The sequence below is a fragment of the Melanotaenia boesemani genome, chromosome 18, assembly GCF_017639745.1.
Source record: "Melanotaenia boesemani isolate fMelBoe1 chromosome 18, fMelBoe1.pri, whole genome shotgun sequence".
Taxonomy (NCBI): domain Eukaryota; kingdom Metazoa; phylum Chordata; class Actinopteri; order Atheriniformes; family Melanotaeniidae; genus Melanotaenia; species Melanotaenia boesemani.
The window spans coordinates 12,346,659-12,365,797 of NC_055699.1; the positions used below are offsets into that span (position 1 = coordinate 12,346,659).

At 39.7% G+C, this 19,139-nt stretch overlaps 1 protein-coding gene across 2 annotated transcripts in view; it reads right to left on the minus strand.

The window, feature by feature from the left end:
- ctdspla (CTD (carboxy-terminal domain, RNA polymerase II, polypeptide A) small phosphatase-like a) overlaps nucleotides 1–8,505 on the minus strand; it is a 29,152-nt gene extending 20,647 nt beyond the window's left edge. The window contains exon 1 of one of the 2 annotated variants that reach the window (XM_041968751.1): nucleotides 8,002–8,505. In XM_041968751.1, coding sequence (XP_041824685.1) covers nucleotides 8,002–8,077 — 76 coding nt within the window. In that variant the 5' untranslated portion in view covers nucleotides 8,078–8,505. The remainder of the gene's footprint in view (nucleotides 1–8,001) is intronic. The other variant, XM_041968752.1, reaches the window with a different exon arrangement.
- Nucleotides 8,506–19,139: the final 10,634 nt, after the last annotated feature.

Sequence of the window (19,139 nt, forward strand, 5' to 3'; positions counted from 1 at the left end):
AGACAACAAAGTTCAAAAGCCGGAGATTGACCAGAAAATATTTTAGATTAACGATATTATTATTATTACAACAATTAATGAGCAGTTTTCCATCACAATTAAACTACCATTAACTCAAATCTGTGGCAGGTCCCTTTCAATTTTGTTAAACAGTAAAATGCTCATGCTGCAACATCGCGCAGTAAATCACAATTATGCACATTAAAACGCTGCTTGTTATGAATGAAAAGGAAGTAAACAAGTAGGTCATCTATCTGCGTATGTTGGTGTGAGCTTGTGTGTGTCCTGCTCATGTATCACAATTACAGTTTCCCATGCCTTCGCTCTCTGAGAGGCATTCATCTCTTCATTTCAACACAAAGCATGTCCTACTAAGGGCCCCTGAGATTTACAGTTAAACAGCATCCACCTTTACCTCTGGAGGCTGAGAAGAATGCCTCTTTGTATCTCTTACAGCTCCTGTATGTGTCTATCTGCTTATTCTCTGCTCATCTCCTTAAAAATGTATAAACCCTTCTTGCTCTTCTGTCATTTATCTCACAAACTGGGTTGCGGCATGTTTCAAGACGGGTGACAGAAAATCATTTTGAACAAAACAGGATCTCCTTTTTAGATAGCCAATTACTGATGATGAATGCCAGGGAGAAGAGGGCAAAATATGCAGAAAGGCCATCCTCCTGTCAGAACCAGGCTGAATATCTGCCTACAACCCAAAAGCTTTTTCTTGCTCTTTACTCTTGACACACACACACATCGACACTACCCCTTTCTCTCTTGACCTCTGCCTTTCTATGACTGTATTGATCTGTTTTGAAAATGTCTGCTTGCCTGAATGGATGCTGAATTAATCAGCTTGTTGGAAAAGGGCTTTGGAGCATCAGAAAGCCGGCCGTAGGGAAGAGAGCGTGATGTAACCCAACAACAATACCAAGCTTTGAAACTGAGGTATGACAAGCACGCACCAGACGTGTTCATTAGAGGAAGTCTGAAGTCTGATGAATTGAAAATAACTAGCTGAGGTCTACACTGCTGGAAGTTGATTGGATTAAATATCATTTTAGAATTAAATTTAATACAGTAATATCTCTTCAAAGTCCACATTGGACATTTTAAAACAGCTTTTGCTCCAAAACAAGAAGTCATAGCATGCGATTTACACCTGAGACCACATTCAAAGCACACAGACATAAAAAGAGGCCCACTAAAACCCAAAGCTAGCTGTGCAGATGAACAGACTAACAGTAAACTTCATTATATGCAAAGAAAGGTTGAATTTTTTATGTCCATGAGGACACATGAATATATTTGACTTAAAAAGAAGATATAGGAAATTGTTAGATGCAAAGCAAGCTCTAAAATAATCCCATATGTACCATGACCCCATAAATAACACCAACTGAAAATGTTGTAAAATAGGAATGAAACTCCTGTTTAGGACAGGAACTGAAACAGGAACATGTCCTCATGTGACTAAACTGCTTTGTTATAAACAGCATCAAGAAATGTGATAATACAAATATTTATGACCAAAAAGAACTTTTTACTATAGAGAAGTACTCATAAAAACAACATTGTTGTGAAAGGTAATGCTAATTTGAGCTCAAGACAAGGATCAGATCAGAGCAATACTAGGTTTTTTTGTAATAACTTATCTTTATGACTTTTCATATGACCCCTAAATCAGCTGGTCAGTAAAGGTTTTAACACATGTTGTTCATAAAGACAAACATTGTATTGATTTAGGACAATATTCAGCTGTAAACTGTGTTCCAGTTGAGAAGCATCTACAGAAAAAGCACCACAAGAAACATCAAGCCAACCAGAGCCCATGTTTAGTGAACTGAAGTTAGTGGAAGAATCTTTTATTATTCCCAAAAGGGAGATAGTATAGACACAGTATAAATTATTGATAAGAAATTCTATTATAAAAAAAGATTAAAAAAACTAAAATGAAATTAAGTAGAATAAATGAAGAAAAAGAAAGAACGGCAGTGGGTAGCCTTACATAACGACAGCAGAACTGAAAAGCCTCTGACTGAGGATGCTCATATTGTCATCATGGTTTTAAAATGTCATTATGCCTCATTTATGTGTTTCCAGTAGTTTGTAGAATCAGTGAAGTTCTAAAATACAGACGAATGAGCTAAATCTGTGTTTTCAAGGAGTTGTAAACAATAAGAAAATATTTTAACATCATCTCACTTATTTACAGTAACATTTTAGTTTAAAAGTGCATTTCTTTAGTTGAACTTGCATATTTTCTAAAACTCCTTGTGTTCTGTAAATATACAGCACATCAGTGAGACGAGATCCATGAAGAAGTAAAAAAAAATGTGAAAACCAAACTCTAAACTAGAAGCTAGTCTGTGAATGTGAATCCCTGACCCCATTCTGACGAGTGACAATTTAAGTCTTCACAGTCATCTTTGTAGGATGAGTGAGCCCACACGTTTCCCCTGTGGTCTTTCAAAGGATGGGTTGCAGTATGATTGCATCTCCCTTTGCTGTGTCCAAAAATCCAAAGATGTATAGGCTGCCTTGTAATTATTATCTGACTTTAACTTGAATATTTACACTGAGTAGATATTAAAATCTGACATAAATCCTCCTAATGCTTTCTGCGCCACATGAGATTACTTTATACTAATTTGCTCTTGGAAATATTTGCCAGCTATCACAGCACCTCATATATGAGTATTTTCATTTTATGTTGTCGGGGTAAAACTCAAAAAGAGAGAAAAAAAACTTATGAGGCCATTGCTCAGTTCTGCTCAGTAGCTTCTGTCTAAATGTTAGTTATTTAGAAAGTTGTATGATTATCTTAATGAACCTGACATGAACTTGATATAATAGGAAGTAGCCTCTTGTTTTACACAGGTGAAATATTTACAACCTCAATTCCAAAAAGTTGGGATGTTGTATAAAATGTAAATAAAAACAATGCAACGATAGGCAAATCTCATGAACCCATATTTTATTGCCAATGCAACATAAACAACATATCATGTGTTGAAACTGAGACATTTTACCATTTGATAGAAAATACTAGCTTGTTTTGAATTTGATGCAAACAACACGTCTTAAAAAAAGTTGGAACAGGGATGACAAAAGGCTGGAAAAGCCAATGTCACAAATGAAAAAACTGTGGAGCATATGCTGACTAATTAGGTTAAATAGCAACAGGTCAGCAACATGACTGGGTATAAAAGGAGCATTTCAAAGAGGCAGAGCCTCTCAGATGTAAAGATGGAAAAATGTCTCTCAATGCAAAACTGCAGACTTTGAAGATTCCACTATCTACAGTGTATAATATCATCAAAAGATTCAGAAAATCAGGTAAATCTGCACAGGAGACAAGGTCAAAACTGGATGTTTGTATTATTTGGGCTGTCAGACAGCTTTGCATTGAAAAAATAGACATGATTCTCTAACAGAAACATCTCCAGGGGCTCAGGAACACTTCCAGAAATCACTGTCTGTAAACATAGTGCACCATGAAATCCACAGAGGTTAAAGCTCTGTCATGCAACGTTAAAGCCATGTGTGATCCAGTAGTACTGCTGTCTTCTCTGGGCCAAAGAAATTTTAAAATGGTATGAGGCACAGCAGAAAACTGTCGTGTGGTCAGATGAATCCAAATTTGACATTCTCTTTAGAAAACCATGGACACCGTGTCCTGCAGACTAAAGAGGAGACCATCCACCATGTTATTAGTGGAGAGTTGAGCAGCTAAAATCCTTCATAAGACAGAAAAGGGAAATTTGTCTCCTAAAACCTCAGCAACTGGTCTCACTTTCCAGATATTTACAGGCAATAGTTAAAAGAATGGTAAACATCACCCTTATCCAACGTGATTGAGATTTGTTGCTGCCATCAAATTCACTACAAGCTAATATTTGCATGAAATTGTTAAATGTCTCAGCTTTAACATCTATGTTCTTTACGTTCTACTGGGAAAAAATGTGGTTTTATGAGACTTGCAAATCATTGAACTTCTTTTTTTTGTTTGGTTTTGTTTAACATTTTACTCAGCATCCCAACATTTTGTAATTGCGGTTTTATATTTTTAGTGAAAAAAAAATGTTTGAGTCGAAACATGAACAGAAGGAGGAGGGTAGCTTAGCCTGGCAAGACTGAAGCTAAATAGTTAGAGTAAAAAAAATAAGTGTTCACACAAAACTGACCTCCGAGAGAAAACAACCATAAAGAGACTAAATGAAACTAACAAAAACAGGCAGAATTTACCACAATGAGACACAGAATAAGTACAAAGGGGCACAAAATAACCAGAATTTAAAACTAACAATACAAAACACACAAACACACACACAAAATAAATAAATAGATAAATAAATACTACAAAGAGGAACAAGATGGCTTCAAATAGGGAAATGGAAAAAAAAAACAAAAAAAACAACTGATACACAGAAAAGCACGTAAATAAGATAAATAGCTAAACACAAACAAGTTAAAAATAGCAGTAGTGGAACTGGAAGACACAAACAAAATAAGGCCGTGTATTCTGAAATTCAGCTTGCTGTGGCTGAAGTGTCCCACAAGCTGAGCAATAAGAACTCACAGCAATGCATTTAAAAACATTTCATTGCCTCTTGCTGATGGAGTGAATAAATGTGAAAAACAAATTCATACAATACCACGTGTCCCGCTTCAGGCATGTTAATCCACTTCACACACTGAGTGATGGGCAGATCCCACGTATACAGTTAACAAGCTTTCCAGTCAAGGAGCTTTGGCTTGAAGAAAAAACTTTTAACTGTTCCCAGTGAGCTGCCCCAGCTTGGGCTGAAGTAATGAAGATGTGTTAGGAAACATCTAACACTCAAACTCTTCCCCAAAGGTGCAAATAATCAGTTTTTCTGAGCAGTTCTGGCTGAAATAGGCTCATAAATCAGTAATAAGGACCTGCACCTCAGAGCCTCTCGTCCTGAGTTTCTCTCTTTTTTTCTCCCAGTCTGAATGCTGTACTGAATATTGAGTCCACTGTACACACACAGCAGTCTAAAGTGCTTCTCAAGAAACTACTCAACACTTGAGCCTGTACAGCAGTGCTGTACACAGGAGAGTGGCAGGTTGTGCCAGAGACCCCAAAACAGCCAGCGCTTACAGTAGCTCCCCTCAATAGCTGTGCTGCTCACTCCCCTGCAGGTGTGGTCTTCACATCATAAACACTTTATTAGTGTGTGGCAGCGTGTTCCAGGAAAAACCTCAAAAACCAAGTGTGCATGAAGTCATAGGCTTTTTTCCAGATAAAGATATAATTACAGTATCAGTATTTTTTTCTCATTACTTCAGGGAATACAAATAATTTCTAACCAAGAAGACTTAGAGGGAATAATATTTTAATACGCCACCAGAACACACACGTCTGAGCATCTGCTGCTTCTCCTTGTCTGTGTTACCTCTCAAATTACACATGTCATCTTATCCATGTGTTGCAGGACAGAAGGAGCACCTTAAGCCCTGAGGGGTTTGAAAGTGTGAAAGTTAATGAGCTTGGTGAAGAGTACTATTTAGCATTTTAACAACCTTTTTACAGTCCTGAGCTGCAACTGGAGGACACACAAGACAGTCAAAGTCAGGACACAGTAAAGAAAATGCATGCTACTCAGACTCAGATAGGACAAGTAAACAAAGAAAAAAAAGACTAATTTTATTGTTTTTATTGACTGTAAGCGATTTGTTCATCAACACCTGCCTTTGCTGTGAAGCTATCGAAGCAAAAGCATGGAGGTAATTTTGCATGCGAGACCAAAGCTGGACGGCTTGCCTCCAACCATCCCCCAGCCTCCCCTTCCCCTGTTATTAGTCCAGAAATTACATCTTATTGCATCAGACCCTGAGACATAAAATGAATGCCAAATGAAAAAGCTGAGTTTGATTTTGAAGAGAAGAAACTTGAGCTTGGCAAATATGTCAATATTTTTTCGATTTATCAGAGACAAAAAAAAAAACATAATATATTCATTATTAAAAAAAAAGAATAGCCTGAGTGTGTTTCATACAAGATTAACTTGACAAGAAAAAAAGCATAGACTTTGCACTGTGCTCAGCATGATGACAGAAACCTCCTACTTTATGATGCCAGCCCTCACCTCATTTAACACACTCTATAATGCATAAAGATATCATCTGCACCTGACCACATGTCCAAAAGACTTTAGGATCTAATAAATTACTACATCTCTGCTTGGAATGAAACTGATAGGAGTCTAAAAATAGCCTGGCTATGCTCTGAAATATTCAGCATGTGAGAGTGTGTGTGTGTGTGTGTGTGTATCCATTTGTGGCTTCAGTGCAAGCAGGTCAAAGAGTAACTCTGCTGCACAAGTGCTGTTTGCTGTCTGCTTTGACAAGAGCCTGGGAGTGAAGGGCAGGGACTCCGTTCAGGAAGCTCCCTGGTGATTGCCTGTGTGTGTGTGTGTGTGCTGTGTCATCTCTGGTGAACAGCTGACCCTGGTTTTCATCCTGCCAGATTAATTGTCAGATTCCACATGTCATCTGGGATTTGCTGTTCAAGGCGAGCGGGACGATGTGAACAAGGAAGTGTGGGAATTCTACACAAGAGATTAAAATGTGCCAAAAGATAAAGATGCAACAGTTTAAATTGTCTTCACTCAAATTTCCTGAATGATATAAGTCTCTGCTGGGAGACAGTTAGTGATGATACAAGTTTGCTTTTATTGTTTATGATGAAGTATAGCAGGACCACAGGAGGACAGTCAGCCCTGATGGAGTAAAAACGTTAGCAATCACAGCTGAAGCGCTCAAAATCTAAGATATATCAAAGCTGTGTATCTGATCATTAATTATGTTTAGTTTACATTTCCTTATTGAAAGCAAGCAAGCCAAGAAGCAAGCGAGGGCAGTGACTCAGAGTGGTTCATGTGCTTTATGTCAGAGCTGCTCAGAGCTGGATGATGTAGGAAGGTGACCTTTTCTCCAACAGAGCATCGGGTGTAGCAGGAAGCTGTGGTCCTTCTGGCCTCCCAGCACCCTGAAGCTCAGTGGGATGGGTGCTGATGGGGGTTAATGTCAGCGCATCAGTAAAGAAAATAATAAAATGCAGATTTGAACTGAAACAGTAGGCTACAGTATATAGTAGGCTACTAGAGAGGCTGCAGGGACTAACGTGAAGCCCACTAGGTGTAAATGACAAGATTCTTAATTCATGTCATGGTGAGCCAATAGCACAAAACATCACAAGAGAAAATGAGTTTTTGTTGAGCTTCTATCATTTGCAGAGCTGCTGTTGAGCTGCTGTTTTCAGGTACTTTACACTTAACTGAAGGTGAGCACCACAAACACTTTCAGATATAATGGACTGTTGCACAGGAAGATGGTGATGCTGATGCTCAAACATAATGTTTAATGCACAACATTTAGCCTATCATTGTTCGGCAAAGGACATTATGTGCAAAAGACACCGTCTACAACCCTGATGAAGGGACTCCAATTTGACCAATATGGCCTCTTCATTTATTTATTTTATTGTATTTATATATTTTAAAGGGTTGTTTAAACGCGTGTTTCCCCCTGAGCGGTGTTTGTTTGTGTTAATGTACGAGGTATTTTACAGTCAGGGGTTCTCGCAGTGCGAGGGAAAAGGAGTGGAGTACCCGCCCCCTGTAGTAAATCCTGCTCACTCTGCACAGCTGAGGTAACAACACGTTCTAAGTAACAAAATGTAAAATATGCTATTGTTTGACCACAAAATGAAGCAGTAATAAAGTTATAGTCTGCTCCAACCTTATTGAAGTGTTTTGCCTGACTAGCCGAGGGCTCTGGCTCTTATGTTTCCCTGATTCTGCTGAACAATGGAGGTTTTACATCGATACTGTTTTTGCAGGATCCTCTCTGCACTGAAGGCTGCAGGTTTCAGATTGGCAGCGGGCAGCCGCAAAAAAATATAAACATTAAACCAAATTCCTAATTAAAATGCCAGTCGTGTGTGTTATTTGTCATCTTTTTTGTGAGCCTTACCTTTATCTTGACCTGAAGAAATGCTCTCCTCCTCTTTCGGATTTGCAACCTGTGTTATTATGGACGTGTTGTCCATGGAAACGAGATGTTACGCACCTTCGGCAACAACGTTTTATTCCTTGCCGAGCATTACCAAGCGCGCTACAGTCCTCTGGCTGTGCACAGGCTGCTACAGCGTCCGCTGCGTGCACCATTAAAATCCCATTTTATTCAGAGCAGGCAGTCCCATCCAGTGGAGCTCAGATATATGAGGGAAATGTCAGTGTGGAGAAGCGGCAAACAAGTGACAGTCCGATGAGCAAGAGGCAAACAAAAGCGTCAGTCCTGCGCTGAAGACGTGTGTGTCCACTGCAGGCAGCAGAGCCCCCGCCTTCTGCTGCTGCTACCACTGTACGCTCCAGCTTCAATCCACACACTACAATATCAACTACGTGAAACGGTTACAGTGTTTACCCAGAGATGGCGACCGTCAGTCCTCCTGCCACGGGCATGCAGGGGCGCACTACAGCAACGCGCCTTTAACATTACACTATAATCCTTTCCAGCCCATCCTGAAAAACGACCTCTTAGTCCGCCCACCACCCTGTTTGCCTCTGCTCTGATGTTGAAAGATCCGAGGAAAATTACTACACTCTTTAACACTCGTGACTCAAAACAGTTCACGAATAATGAACATTTTTCTGCTTTTTTTTAAATTGCAGATTATCATCCAAAAAGTTTAAAACATAGCCATCTAGCACAAAAAGGTCCCCTAAATCCATGCTGTCAGCATCGATTTCACTGATATAACGTGTCTTATCAGGAATTTTATTCACAGGAAATTACCAAAACCTGTTTCAATTCCTTTCAGTCATAAATAAAATAATATAAATTTAGCACAGTCAGTATAGAAATTTCTGTTTGATCGATTTTCTCTCCTCTTTAATAATACTAGTACCAGCCTGGTTACATTTAGCTGTGGGATGGATGGCATCCCATTCCTCAACCAGGAGATGTTGAAGATTTACCAGTATGGTTGTGTTGGTACAGCACAAGTGTTCAGTTGGGTTGAGGTCGGGATTCACTGCAGGTTATCCTCTCAAATTCCCAATTTCTGGAGGTACTTTGTGATGATGCTGCCTCTGTTGTCATCCTGGAAGATGAAGCTAGATTGCAGCTTCTGGAGATGTGGGATTGCCAATTGCTCCAGAAACTCATTCTAATACCTGTCCATCAGTTAGATGGCAACCAGGTACCATTCATACATCTGTGACTGGCACACCTCTGGCACTACCTACGTATTTGTGCAGAATTCTTACAAGTTATACCTTGTTGTAAAGGTGACTCATCAGGCTTTCCAATGATGTATAAAACGACAGCAACTGTTATTATTCAAGGGGAGAAATATTTGATTAAACACAAATGTCCTTACTTTTTGTGCCACATTTAGTAACATGAATAAAACAAGCTAATAAAAAAGTGTGTAAAATGTTTGTGATACAAGAGAATTTAAAAAAGGAATTTTCTGAGAACACAATATAAAAGCATGCTCTGAAGATGTGGTGTCAAATGACAGTAAAAATCCAATCAGACGCATACACAGGAAATATTGACTATTTTTATTTATTTCTTTTTTATTGATAAGGGAATCTCAACATCAGCAGCTGGACAACCCAACAGTCATACAGTAGCTCTGTGGTTCCCACAAAATCTGTGAGGTCTGAATACTGTCTGGGAATCAGGATATATTAAGCAAAAGGGAACAGAAGTTGTAAAATCTTTTTCTTCATGATTATTAGAATCACCTCCCTGTTAAAGCTTTGTGCAAGTTTGAGATTTATCTTTCATGTTTACTGCACTTTAAACAAGGTTAACTGAATATGCCATTTTATTTAAAAGTTCATGCTCTTTACATTTTGTGTCAAATATGATTGCACAGCATAAAAGACACAATGAAAAAAAAGAACATCTATGAAGCAAGAAGTGAAATATGCTGACATTTTTGTTATTACAGAGGGGGGAAAAATCCCAAAGTATGTTTTTGGAACATTTCTGCCTCGAAAATTTGCATGATTCAAATTTCCATTGCAAGGTTACAAAATTAACTCTGCAAGTAAAAGTTTTCAGTGAAGAAATCAAGCTTTATAATGTATAAACTTGTTTCCCATAGTTATCGTGGTTTTTAAAATATGGGTAAAATTTGTGAAATGGCTTGCTTATATTTAATTGATAATAGGACAAAGACAACATGCTAAATATTTAAATAGACTAAGTGTGTCTTTTGAATGATGTATGCTCCTTTTGATGCCAGCAGCACTTTTAAAAAGCATTCATTGAATAAAATCTACACTAGAATCCTGTCTGTTTTTAGTTATTCCTGTTATATACACAATCTGAATGATTTACTAATAACTGCATACTTTTCAGGAAATTGGGTTATATGATCGATCTCATATAGTTTACCTCATGCCATCCACTCCCATTCCTTGACATGATATCCACACATGCATCAGAGGCCTTCACCCTGCGTTCGCTGCAAAACAAACATGATTTGTGCAGCTTCTGCCTCAGTGGACCATAGAATAACAACAGGGGAGCTAAAGTGGTTTTCTGGTTCGCTGCCAGCAGTGACGTGTTTGAGCCTCAACCCCCCCTCTCACATCAGCTGTCTTCTTAATAGAGGGCTCACATGACCCTATAGGACCCCACCTGAGAGACAAGGGTCTGATTACATATGGACAGGAGGAAAACAACAGTGAGTGTAGACTGTCATGTACTGATGCTGCTCATGATTAGTGTGCAATTGCTTTGCTTACATGATGCTCTCAGTGTGGGTCAGTGCCTATGTCGTAATGCCTACAATAACAAATGTGCTTAACTGACACCACAGCACAGGTCTCACAGCCACTTTGCAAAATCACAGTCTCCTCTAAGCACCTGACAATCTGTCTCAGGTTACTGTGTTGATCAAGACTGAATGGCCACTTGAAATCTGATGACACAGGGCCGGCCCTTAACTATCTGTGCATACTTAAATATGCACTTAAATAAGACATCAAATTAGAAGAAAAAATAGGGCAGAGAACTTGTTGATACAGTATAACCAATAACAATAGTCAGGTTAGAAATCTGCACTCATATCTGATACTTTTTCTAAAAGATTGAAACTTAGATTTTATTATTTATTATATCTTTGTGAATCTCAGTTAATCTGGAAATTTCCATGTTCAGCAAACTGTTTCCATTTCTGGATCACCAATTTCATGCCATCCTTTCTGCTCTGTCCAGCAGTAAAACTGAAAAACAGCTGCTAATACCAGAGGAGCAGCAGTACTTAAACCAAAACTATGATCAGCTTGTATAGACTGTAGATAAAGAAGCTACACACACATTTGCGGTGTAAGCTTGAGCACAAAACATGTCAATTCTAGTTTTTAGTGCCCTCTAGTGGCTAAAACTAGTCATTGATTATTTCGGGGCAAAATTTACAGACTTCACGGGATTGAACGTAAACCACAATTCTGTAGATATTGATGCAACAATCGGATGAACCAAATGTTATTATTAAAAGAGTTCATACATATATAGACAAACTCAAAGATAAAAGTAATAACAAAAAGCACAACCTGCAAGTTTACCAGCACCTCATGTCACGGAAGAAAATATATAAATGAACCTTTAACAGTTAAATCATTTAACTTTGTATTTGGATATTATTCCCGAGTTTAGACTGATAAAGTAACAGAAAAAGGTGAGTTAAGTTGTTTATTAAAAACATTAACTTTCCTGAAAAACCCAAGTTAGCTGAGAATAAATGGTTGTGCAGTTGTTGAATGGTTGCAGTGCTAATGCTGATGCTGAGAAAAAAAATGTTATAGTTCATCATAGGGCTCAAATTAAACACTAAAAAATGACAGCTGCATGGTGCAAACACAGAAAGGTACCACAACATCCAGACATGACTGAGCAAGTAAAAAACCGCACACTTTGATCATGGACATCAAAGACAGAAACTCTGAGCAGCGCAGCCCTGCAGCTATATGTCTGATGAATAATTAAAATGAATTTGGTCTTGATATTAATTATCATAGGAGGACATAGAAGATCTTTATCAATGTTGTCACATATATTTGGTGTGCTGCCGCCAGACTGCAGGGTCTGAGTGTTTTATGAGTATGGATGTACTTCAATAAGGAACTCAAATCGCATAATAATCTCTCTCTCTCTATGGGTTTCAATGACCCTGGATCTGCAAGTTTCTGAGCCTTTGAGGTTGACTGTACTTAAAGAATGACATGATGAAGCTTTGTTGATGACAAAATTTTAATTAACTGCTCTCAAGCATTAGGGTTGTTGTTACTAAACCAAATTTATGTATCCTTGGTGTGATAGACTATTCCCAAAATCTCTTCCCTTTCTAGTTTCTAAATTGTGTAAACAAAAACATCAAATTATTTACCTCTGTTGCCACCTTGTGGAAAGGATCTAAACTACGGAGAGACTGACTACATAGGTCTGAAATGTGATGTGGATCCTTTTGGACAGATTATGTAACATAGTGCATGTTCTGGGTATTTTGTTCCAGTAATCCCCAACGTCTTATATTTATTAACAATCAAAGTCACACACACACACACACACACACACACACACACACACACACACACACACACACACACACACACACACACACACACACACACACACAGTCCAGATTTAAAGACATTATATGTTCATATTTCCCATCTAAACAGAAAGCAGAGAAGAATTGCTGTTTTATTTCTGCCTAAAGCGCACTTTACATTGCTCTACTTGTTTGATGTAAATGGATCCACAGCGAACCAAAACATTATTTCTGTAACTAAGAACTATTTCTGAAGAGTAGAAAGTCTTGAAATCTTCATGTGTAACCAGATTTTGGTCACACATGAAGGCCCTAGGATGGGACTCAAACCTGGGCCAACTGTACCAAGGAGGTGTATCCTCCATATATGGGCTGGCCGCTGGCTAGTCAACCAGTTAAGCTAAACGTCCCTGTTTTTGACAGAAGTAATTATATTAATGATCACTAAATTCCATTTGGCAATTTGTAACGTTTGAGTTTATCCATATAAGAAAAATTAAACTAAGGTAGTCCCTCAATCTACAATAAAATGTCATTTTTTCCCATTTAGCACTTTGGATACAGTAAATCACACATAATTTACCAGATAGATAGATAGATAGATAGATAGATAGATAGATAGATAGATAGATAGATAGATAGATAGATAGATAGATAGATTAGACGAAGCTTTATTATTTATTTTATTTTATCTATCTATCTATCTATCTATCTATCTATCTATCTATCTATCTATCTATCTATCTATCTATCTATCTATCTATCTATCTATCTGCCTGTCTGTCTGTCTGTCTGTCTGTCAATCATTTTATTTTATTTTATTTTATTTTATTTTATTTTATTTTTCGTTACCTGTAAAAAGATTGATACTGTGCAGCGCAGATTCAGCTCTTTTAAAATATCTGCCGAGTGTAATGATGTTAATGAGATGTATGACCCTGAGGGAGCCCTGGTGCGGCGGTATTATGAGCCCCGTCATGTCGGGGGTTCTGGGGCTAATGCTGTACCTAGCGCCGAGAATGTGAGTGCGCGTAATGGCATCGCGTCCGCGGCCACTCACTAGTTTGGGTTATGGAAATACGAGTCTTGTCCTATAACTGTCGTGGCCTTCGGCTTGGTACCACCGCTGGGGATAAAGCTCGTCGTTTGGTTGTTGACAACCTTTTAACAAACTGTGATATACTCTGTTTGCAAGAGACATTTTTAGCACAGCAAGACTTGGAAAAACTGAACTCTTTTAATGACTCTTTCCATGGGGCAGGAGAATCCACAACTGACTTTAACCGGGGTATTGTCAGGGGGAGAATATCTGGAGGTGTGGCAATACTTTGGAGAAAGACGCTTGATAAATGCATTACAGTTGTTAGAATGGGTGTTGATTGGTGTATTGGAGTACACTTTACATGTGCCAATAATGAATTTATTTTGCTAAATGTATACACTCCATATGAATGCCAGCAGAATGAAGATGAGTACTTGAATAAGCTTGCCTGTTTAAATTCATATGTTGAAAGTAGTGCTTCCCCTTGTGTTTATATAGTGGGTGACATGAATGCTGACATTACAGATATGAATTCCTTGTTTGCTAAACATATGGTCCAGTTTTGTGAGGATCACAATTATATCTTGTCAAGTAAATTGCTGTTGCCAACTGACAGTTTTACTTATATCAGTGAGGCATGGCACACTACATCGTGGCTGGACCACTGTATTTGTACATCAGATGCTCATGCCTCTATTAAGTTTATGGATGTTTTGTATAGTGTGGTTACAGGTGACCATATACCAGTCGAATTTATTATAAATGTTGAACAATTAACTGTATTGTCTAAAAATGAAGGCTCCGTGAACAAAGGGAAGATTGAATGGTCAGCTCTGTCTGAGGAAGACCTTACATCGTACTATATTAATGTGGTGCACCTAAAAATGTGTCACCACATAGTTTTATGTTTTATAACCAGTAAAGTAGATGGCAACTATTATTATAGTAGATTGTGTTTTAATATACATATTATTTTTGGTATAAGAGTACTTTAAATATTACCAGACATATTCATTTGTCATATATATGTGCTTTCCTGAATTATTAGGGGTATAGAGCTGTACAAGGTAGGGTGGAACCTTTGTTGTGGGAGTCGTTGCACCCCGGTTTGCTCCTTTTGGGGAAACTTCCTGTTTACCTCAGACGCAATCTGGATGTGAATGGCAGCGCTCCTGTGTGATCACTGCTCTTACCAATTACTATATTTTTCAGGTTGGTACACGGTAAAATGACCAAGAAGCTACCTCCTACAAAGTTATATTTTATTTCTGTATCAGTATGTATTGCTGTCATGAAGTCTTTTTGCACTTTTATGCTAAGTTGAGTGAGACTTTGATGAGCCGCGGTGTTGGCTGGCAGAGTAGTCGCCCGCGTCTGGGAAGTAGCGCGATAGTTAACGAGAGCTCGTAGACTCGCTCTCTAGTGTTTTATTTTGCATTTATAATGAACAATATGCACTGTATTTATTTTATAAAGCTCCTGTACGGCATCTATAAGCCACTATGTTGTAAAAGTTAAAGTTTAAAGGCACAAACGTTTATAATTGTCCATAAGAAGTGTTTCTACTGAAGTTAATGATAAGAATATAGTTTTGTAGTTTCTTATGCACTTTGATAAGTATTTTGATACCAAATAAGATATTATTGGCAGTGTACTTTATTGAGTTTAGACCACAGATAAAGCAGCTAAATGTAGTAAAGCTTAAATACAGTTGAGTAGTTCTGTATATTGCACTATAAGTTTAGTAGCCATAAATAAGTGAAGTAGAAAGGTAATGTAATGTTCCTGAGTGTTACCAGAATAGGAAATAACTAATGAGAACATGTATTATTGTGGAAATAAGACCTTTATTGTACATCTGCATACTTTGGTTTAATGACAATTAAACAGACGCAATCTGGATGTGAATGGCAGCGCTCCTGTGTGATCACTGCTCTTACCAATTACTATATTTTTCGGCGTCTTTCCGTTGCGGTACACCCCACCCTTGGGGCCCGTAACAGATCGTGGGGGCTCGTCCGGGATCAGCACGCCACTCATCGATGGACCGCTGCTGATCCAGTGATACTGAACCTTGGGGCCATAAAGACTGCCTGTTCCCGGCGCCAGGGGGTTCCAGTGTGCGACCAAGAGGCGAGGTGACCAGTGAGAAAGGTGCACAAGCCCAGAGAGTGCAGCACTGCAAACTCCAGTATCCGAGACAAACAGAATGTCGGCCAGCGAGAGAAGAGGACTAGTATGGAGCATAAAGAAAAAGCTACACCAGCTCACAGCTGATGAAGCTTACATGATTGCTACCAGCATAGGACCAGTTGAAGGACTTGACGCAACTCGGTTAAGCAAAGAGGATGAAGAGAGTTGTGTCGAGTATCTTACCACTTACCTGACATGTCCAGCAGTACTAGGGCGTGAAGATCAAGGTCTGCCAATACTACAGAGACTTGAATGCATAATTGATGGTGCTATTGCAAGTCGTGGTCAAGACCCTGCATCCCTTCAAGCTGAGAGAAACGTAAGTGAACCTGTTGCCCAAACATCTCAACCGGAGGAAGGTGCCAGTGACGCAGATATGCTGGCATTGCTAACTCGTTACGATAACCTTCAAAGCCAAATCCAACAAGCCCAGTCTACGGCCAACTCCTTGGACTCAGAGATACATTTCCCATCCCCAGCCAGTAGTAGTCAGTCCATGAACCAACAGCCAAATCGCTCACCAGCTCCACCACCCCCAGCAGTCCCACCACTACCGATCAGTGAGTCTGCTCACCAGTTGCCTTTGCTGCAGGTCCCTGTCTCCCGTTCAGAGGCCTGTCCTAGCTACACTGGTGAAAGTATGATAGCCATGAAAGATTTACCGCTACTGTCACGCAAAGAGTTCAAGATACATGGAGGACTGGTAGGTGACACATCATCTGAGATAAGTTACAACAGTATATGCAAACAAATCAATGAGGGTCTCAAAGAGAATCACACACAAAATGAAGTAATCAGGGGAGTACTTCGTGCAATTAAGCCAGGTAACTTCCGAGACATGTTAACAATAAAAGAAGATCTTACAGTCGCAGAGCTAAAAAGCTTCCTGCAGTCTCACTTAGGAGAAAAGAGTAGCACAGAGCTTTTTCAGGACTTGATGTGTGCCAGACAATATGAGAACGAGACACCTCAACAATTCTTATACAGGATGATAGGACTGAAACAAAAGATCCTGTTTTCACTGAAACAACCAGACTCAGTTGTTAAGTATGAAATGTCAACAATCCAGTGCATCTTTCTGAACACTATCTGTCAAGGAATAGGTGAAAAGTATGAAAGTGTTCGTAGAGACTTGAGAACTCTCCTTGGTGACCCAAGTGTTACTGATGAAGCCCTGCTACGCCAAGTTATTAGAACAACAACAGAGGAAAGTGAACGAAAACGTAGACTTGGTCGCAGCTCAGCCCAGAAAGTAACCCAAGCACACGCAGCTAACACTGAGCACAAAGAGAAAAATAAAGATGATGTCAAAGTAAACCATGTGCACAACGACCACACACTTCAAAGACTAAGCGCCCAGGTCGAAGCATTAACACAAGCCATGGAAAGTTTGAAAGCACTAACTGCACTAGTCCCAAACAATCCTGAATACAAAGATACGACACTCAACACACCTAAGAACAACAAAGAAAGGAAAGCACAAAAATCCAACTGTTGTCCAAAGTGTGTTGCCCAAGCTAATCCGAACTGTAACCACTGTTTTGCATGTGGTGAAGAGGGCCATCGGGCTCTAGGGTGCATGAAAAAGCAGAAGCTGTCGGGAAACTGGAGATGGTCAGGGCAGAGGGACCACCCCTGATCAGTGACTCTCAGCCGTCCCATACCAACAAAAAGTCCAAAGCAAAGTCAAAGAAGAAAGCGGGTAAAGCCAGCTCACAAGAGACAGTTAACACATCCCAGCCACGTGGAATAGTAGCCCCAGTAGTTGGTCGTCAATCCCTTCTCAAATGTATGATGGCTGGCTATTTTGTAACTGTCGTATTGGACACTGGAGCTGGAGTGAGCCTGTTAGATCATGCCTGGCTAAACAAATACTTACCAGGACAACAAATCAGACCTTTAAGTGAACTTATGGACGATGACCTCAATGTACAGGCTGTCACAGGAGATGCCGTGCCTTATGATGGGTGGGTAGAGGTAGTAGTCAACCTAGAAGGCAATGACAATCCAGACCTATCTATACGAGCACCTTTCCTAGTGAGTCGCCTTAAACTTGAAAGACCAATAGTTGGCTTTAATGTAATCTATGAGTTTATCAAAGATAATGGGGGTAACTACAAACTTATAGAACTCATTGGTAAAGCTATGGGTATTGAGACTACTGCTGTAAGTGCCTTAGTGCATTTCCTCCAGACCAAAAAGTCCACCCAATATGAGCAATCAACAGTGAAAGTGGGTTATAAGGGTGTCACTATCTATCCAAGTCAAGTAGCCTACATCAAATGCAGAGTGCCAGAAAGTATCAGCTCTACAGAGTCAGTTGTACTGTTTGAGCCCATGCTTGACAGTGTCCACCTTGAACCACTTAGTGTTGGAGCAGGACTTTTGCAAATACAACAGACCGAGAGACCATTTGTTAAAATACCAGTATCGAACTATTCCAAACAAAGTGTTACACTGCCCAGTTCAACAATCTTAGGTTGTATTGAGCCCATCGACAAGATAGTTGAGACAGACAGGCCCAGTGACACTCAAGAGACTGTTCCAGTATCCCTCTACACTGTTAACTCTGTCCCCAGTTCCAACTGTGACCAGCAGCCTTCAAACGCAGCTCAGTGGCACCCCCCAGTGGACATCAGTCACCTGACACCAGAACAACAGTGTGAGGTAAAACAAATGTTATATGATGAATCATGTGCTTTTGCCAAAGACGATGGTGACATTGGTAACATTCCAAGTTTGCAAATGACTATTAATCTTAAAGATGACATTCCAGTTCAGCGCACATACACAGCCATTCCTAAGCCACTTTATAAAGAGGTGAAGGAATACATCCAAGACCTTCTCGCTAAAGGTTGGATTGTCAAATCAAAGTCGCCATTCGCTGCACCTGTAGTTTGTGTGAGAAAACGTGATGGTACACTAAGATTGTGTATTGATTACAGACTATTGAACCAAAAGACAGTACCAGACCGCCATCCCCTGCCTCGTATCCAAGACCTCCTGGACACTTTGGGCGGCCACAGCTGGTTCAGCATTCTCGACCAAGGTAAAGCTTACCATCAGGGCTACATGGCTGAGGGGTCCCGCCACATGACCGCTTTCATCTCGCCTTGGGGACTGCACGAGTGGGTGAGGATACCCTTTGGCCTCAGCAATGCGCCCGCTGCCTTCCAGCGCAGTATGGAAGAAATGCTTAACACCCTGCGCGATGACTGCTGTATCCCGTACCTTGATGACATCCTCTGTTATTCAAAGAGCTTTTCTGAACACGTTGAGGCAGTACGCAAGGTCCTCAAA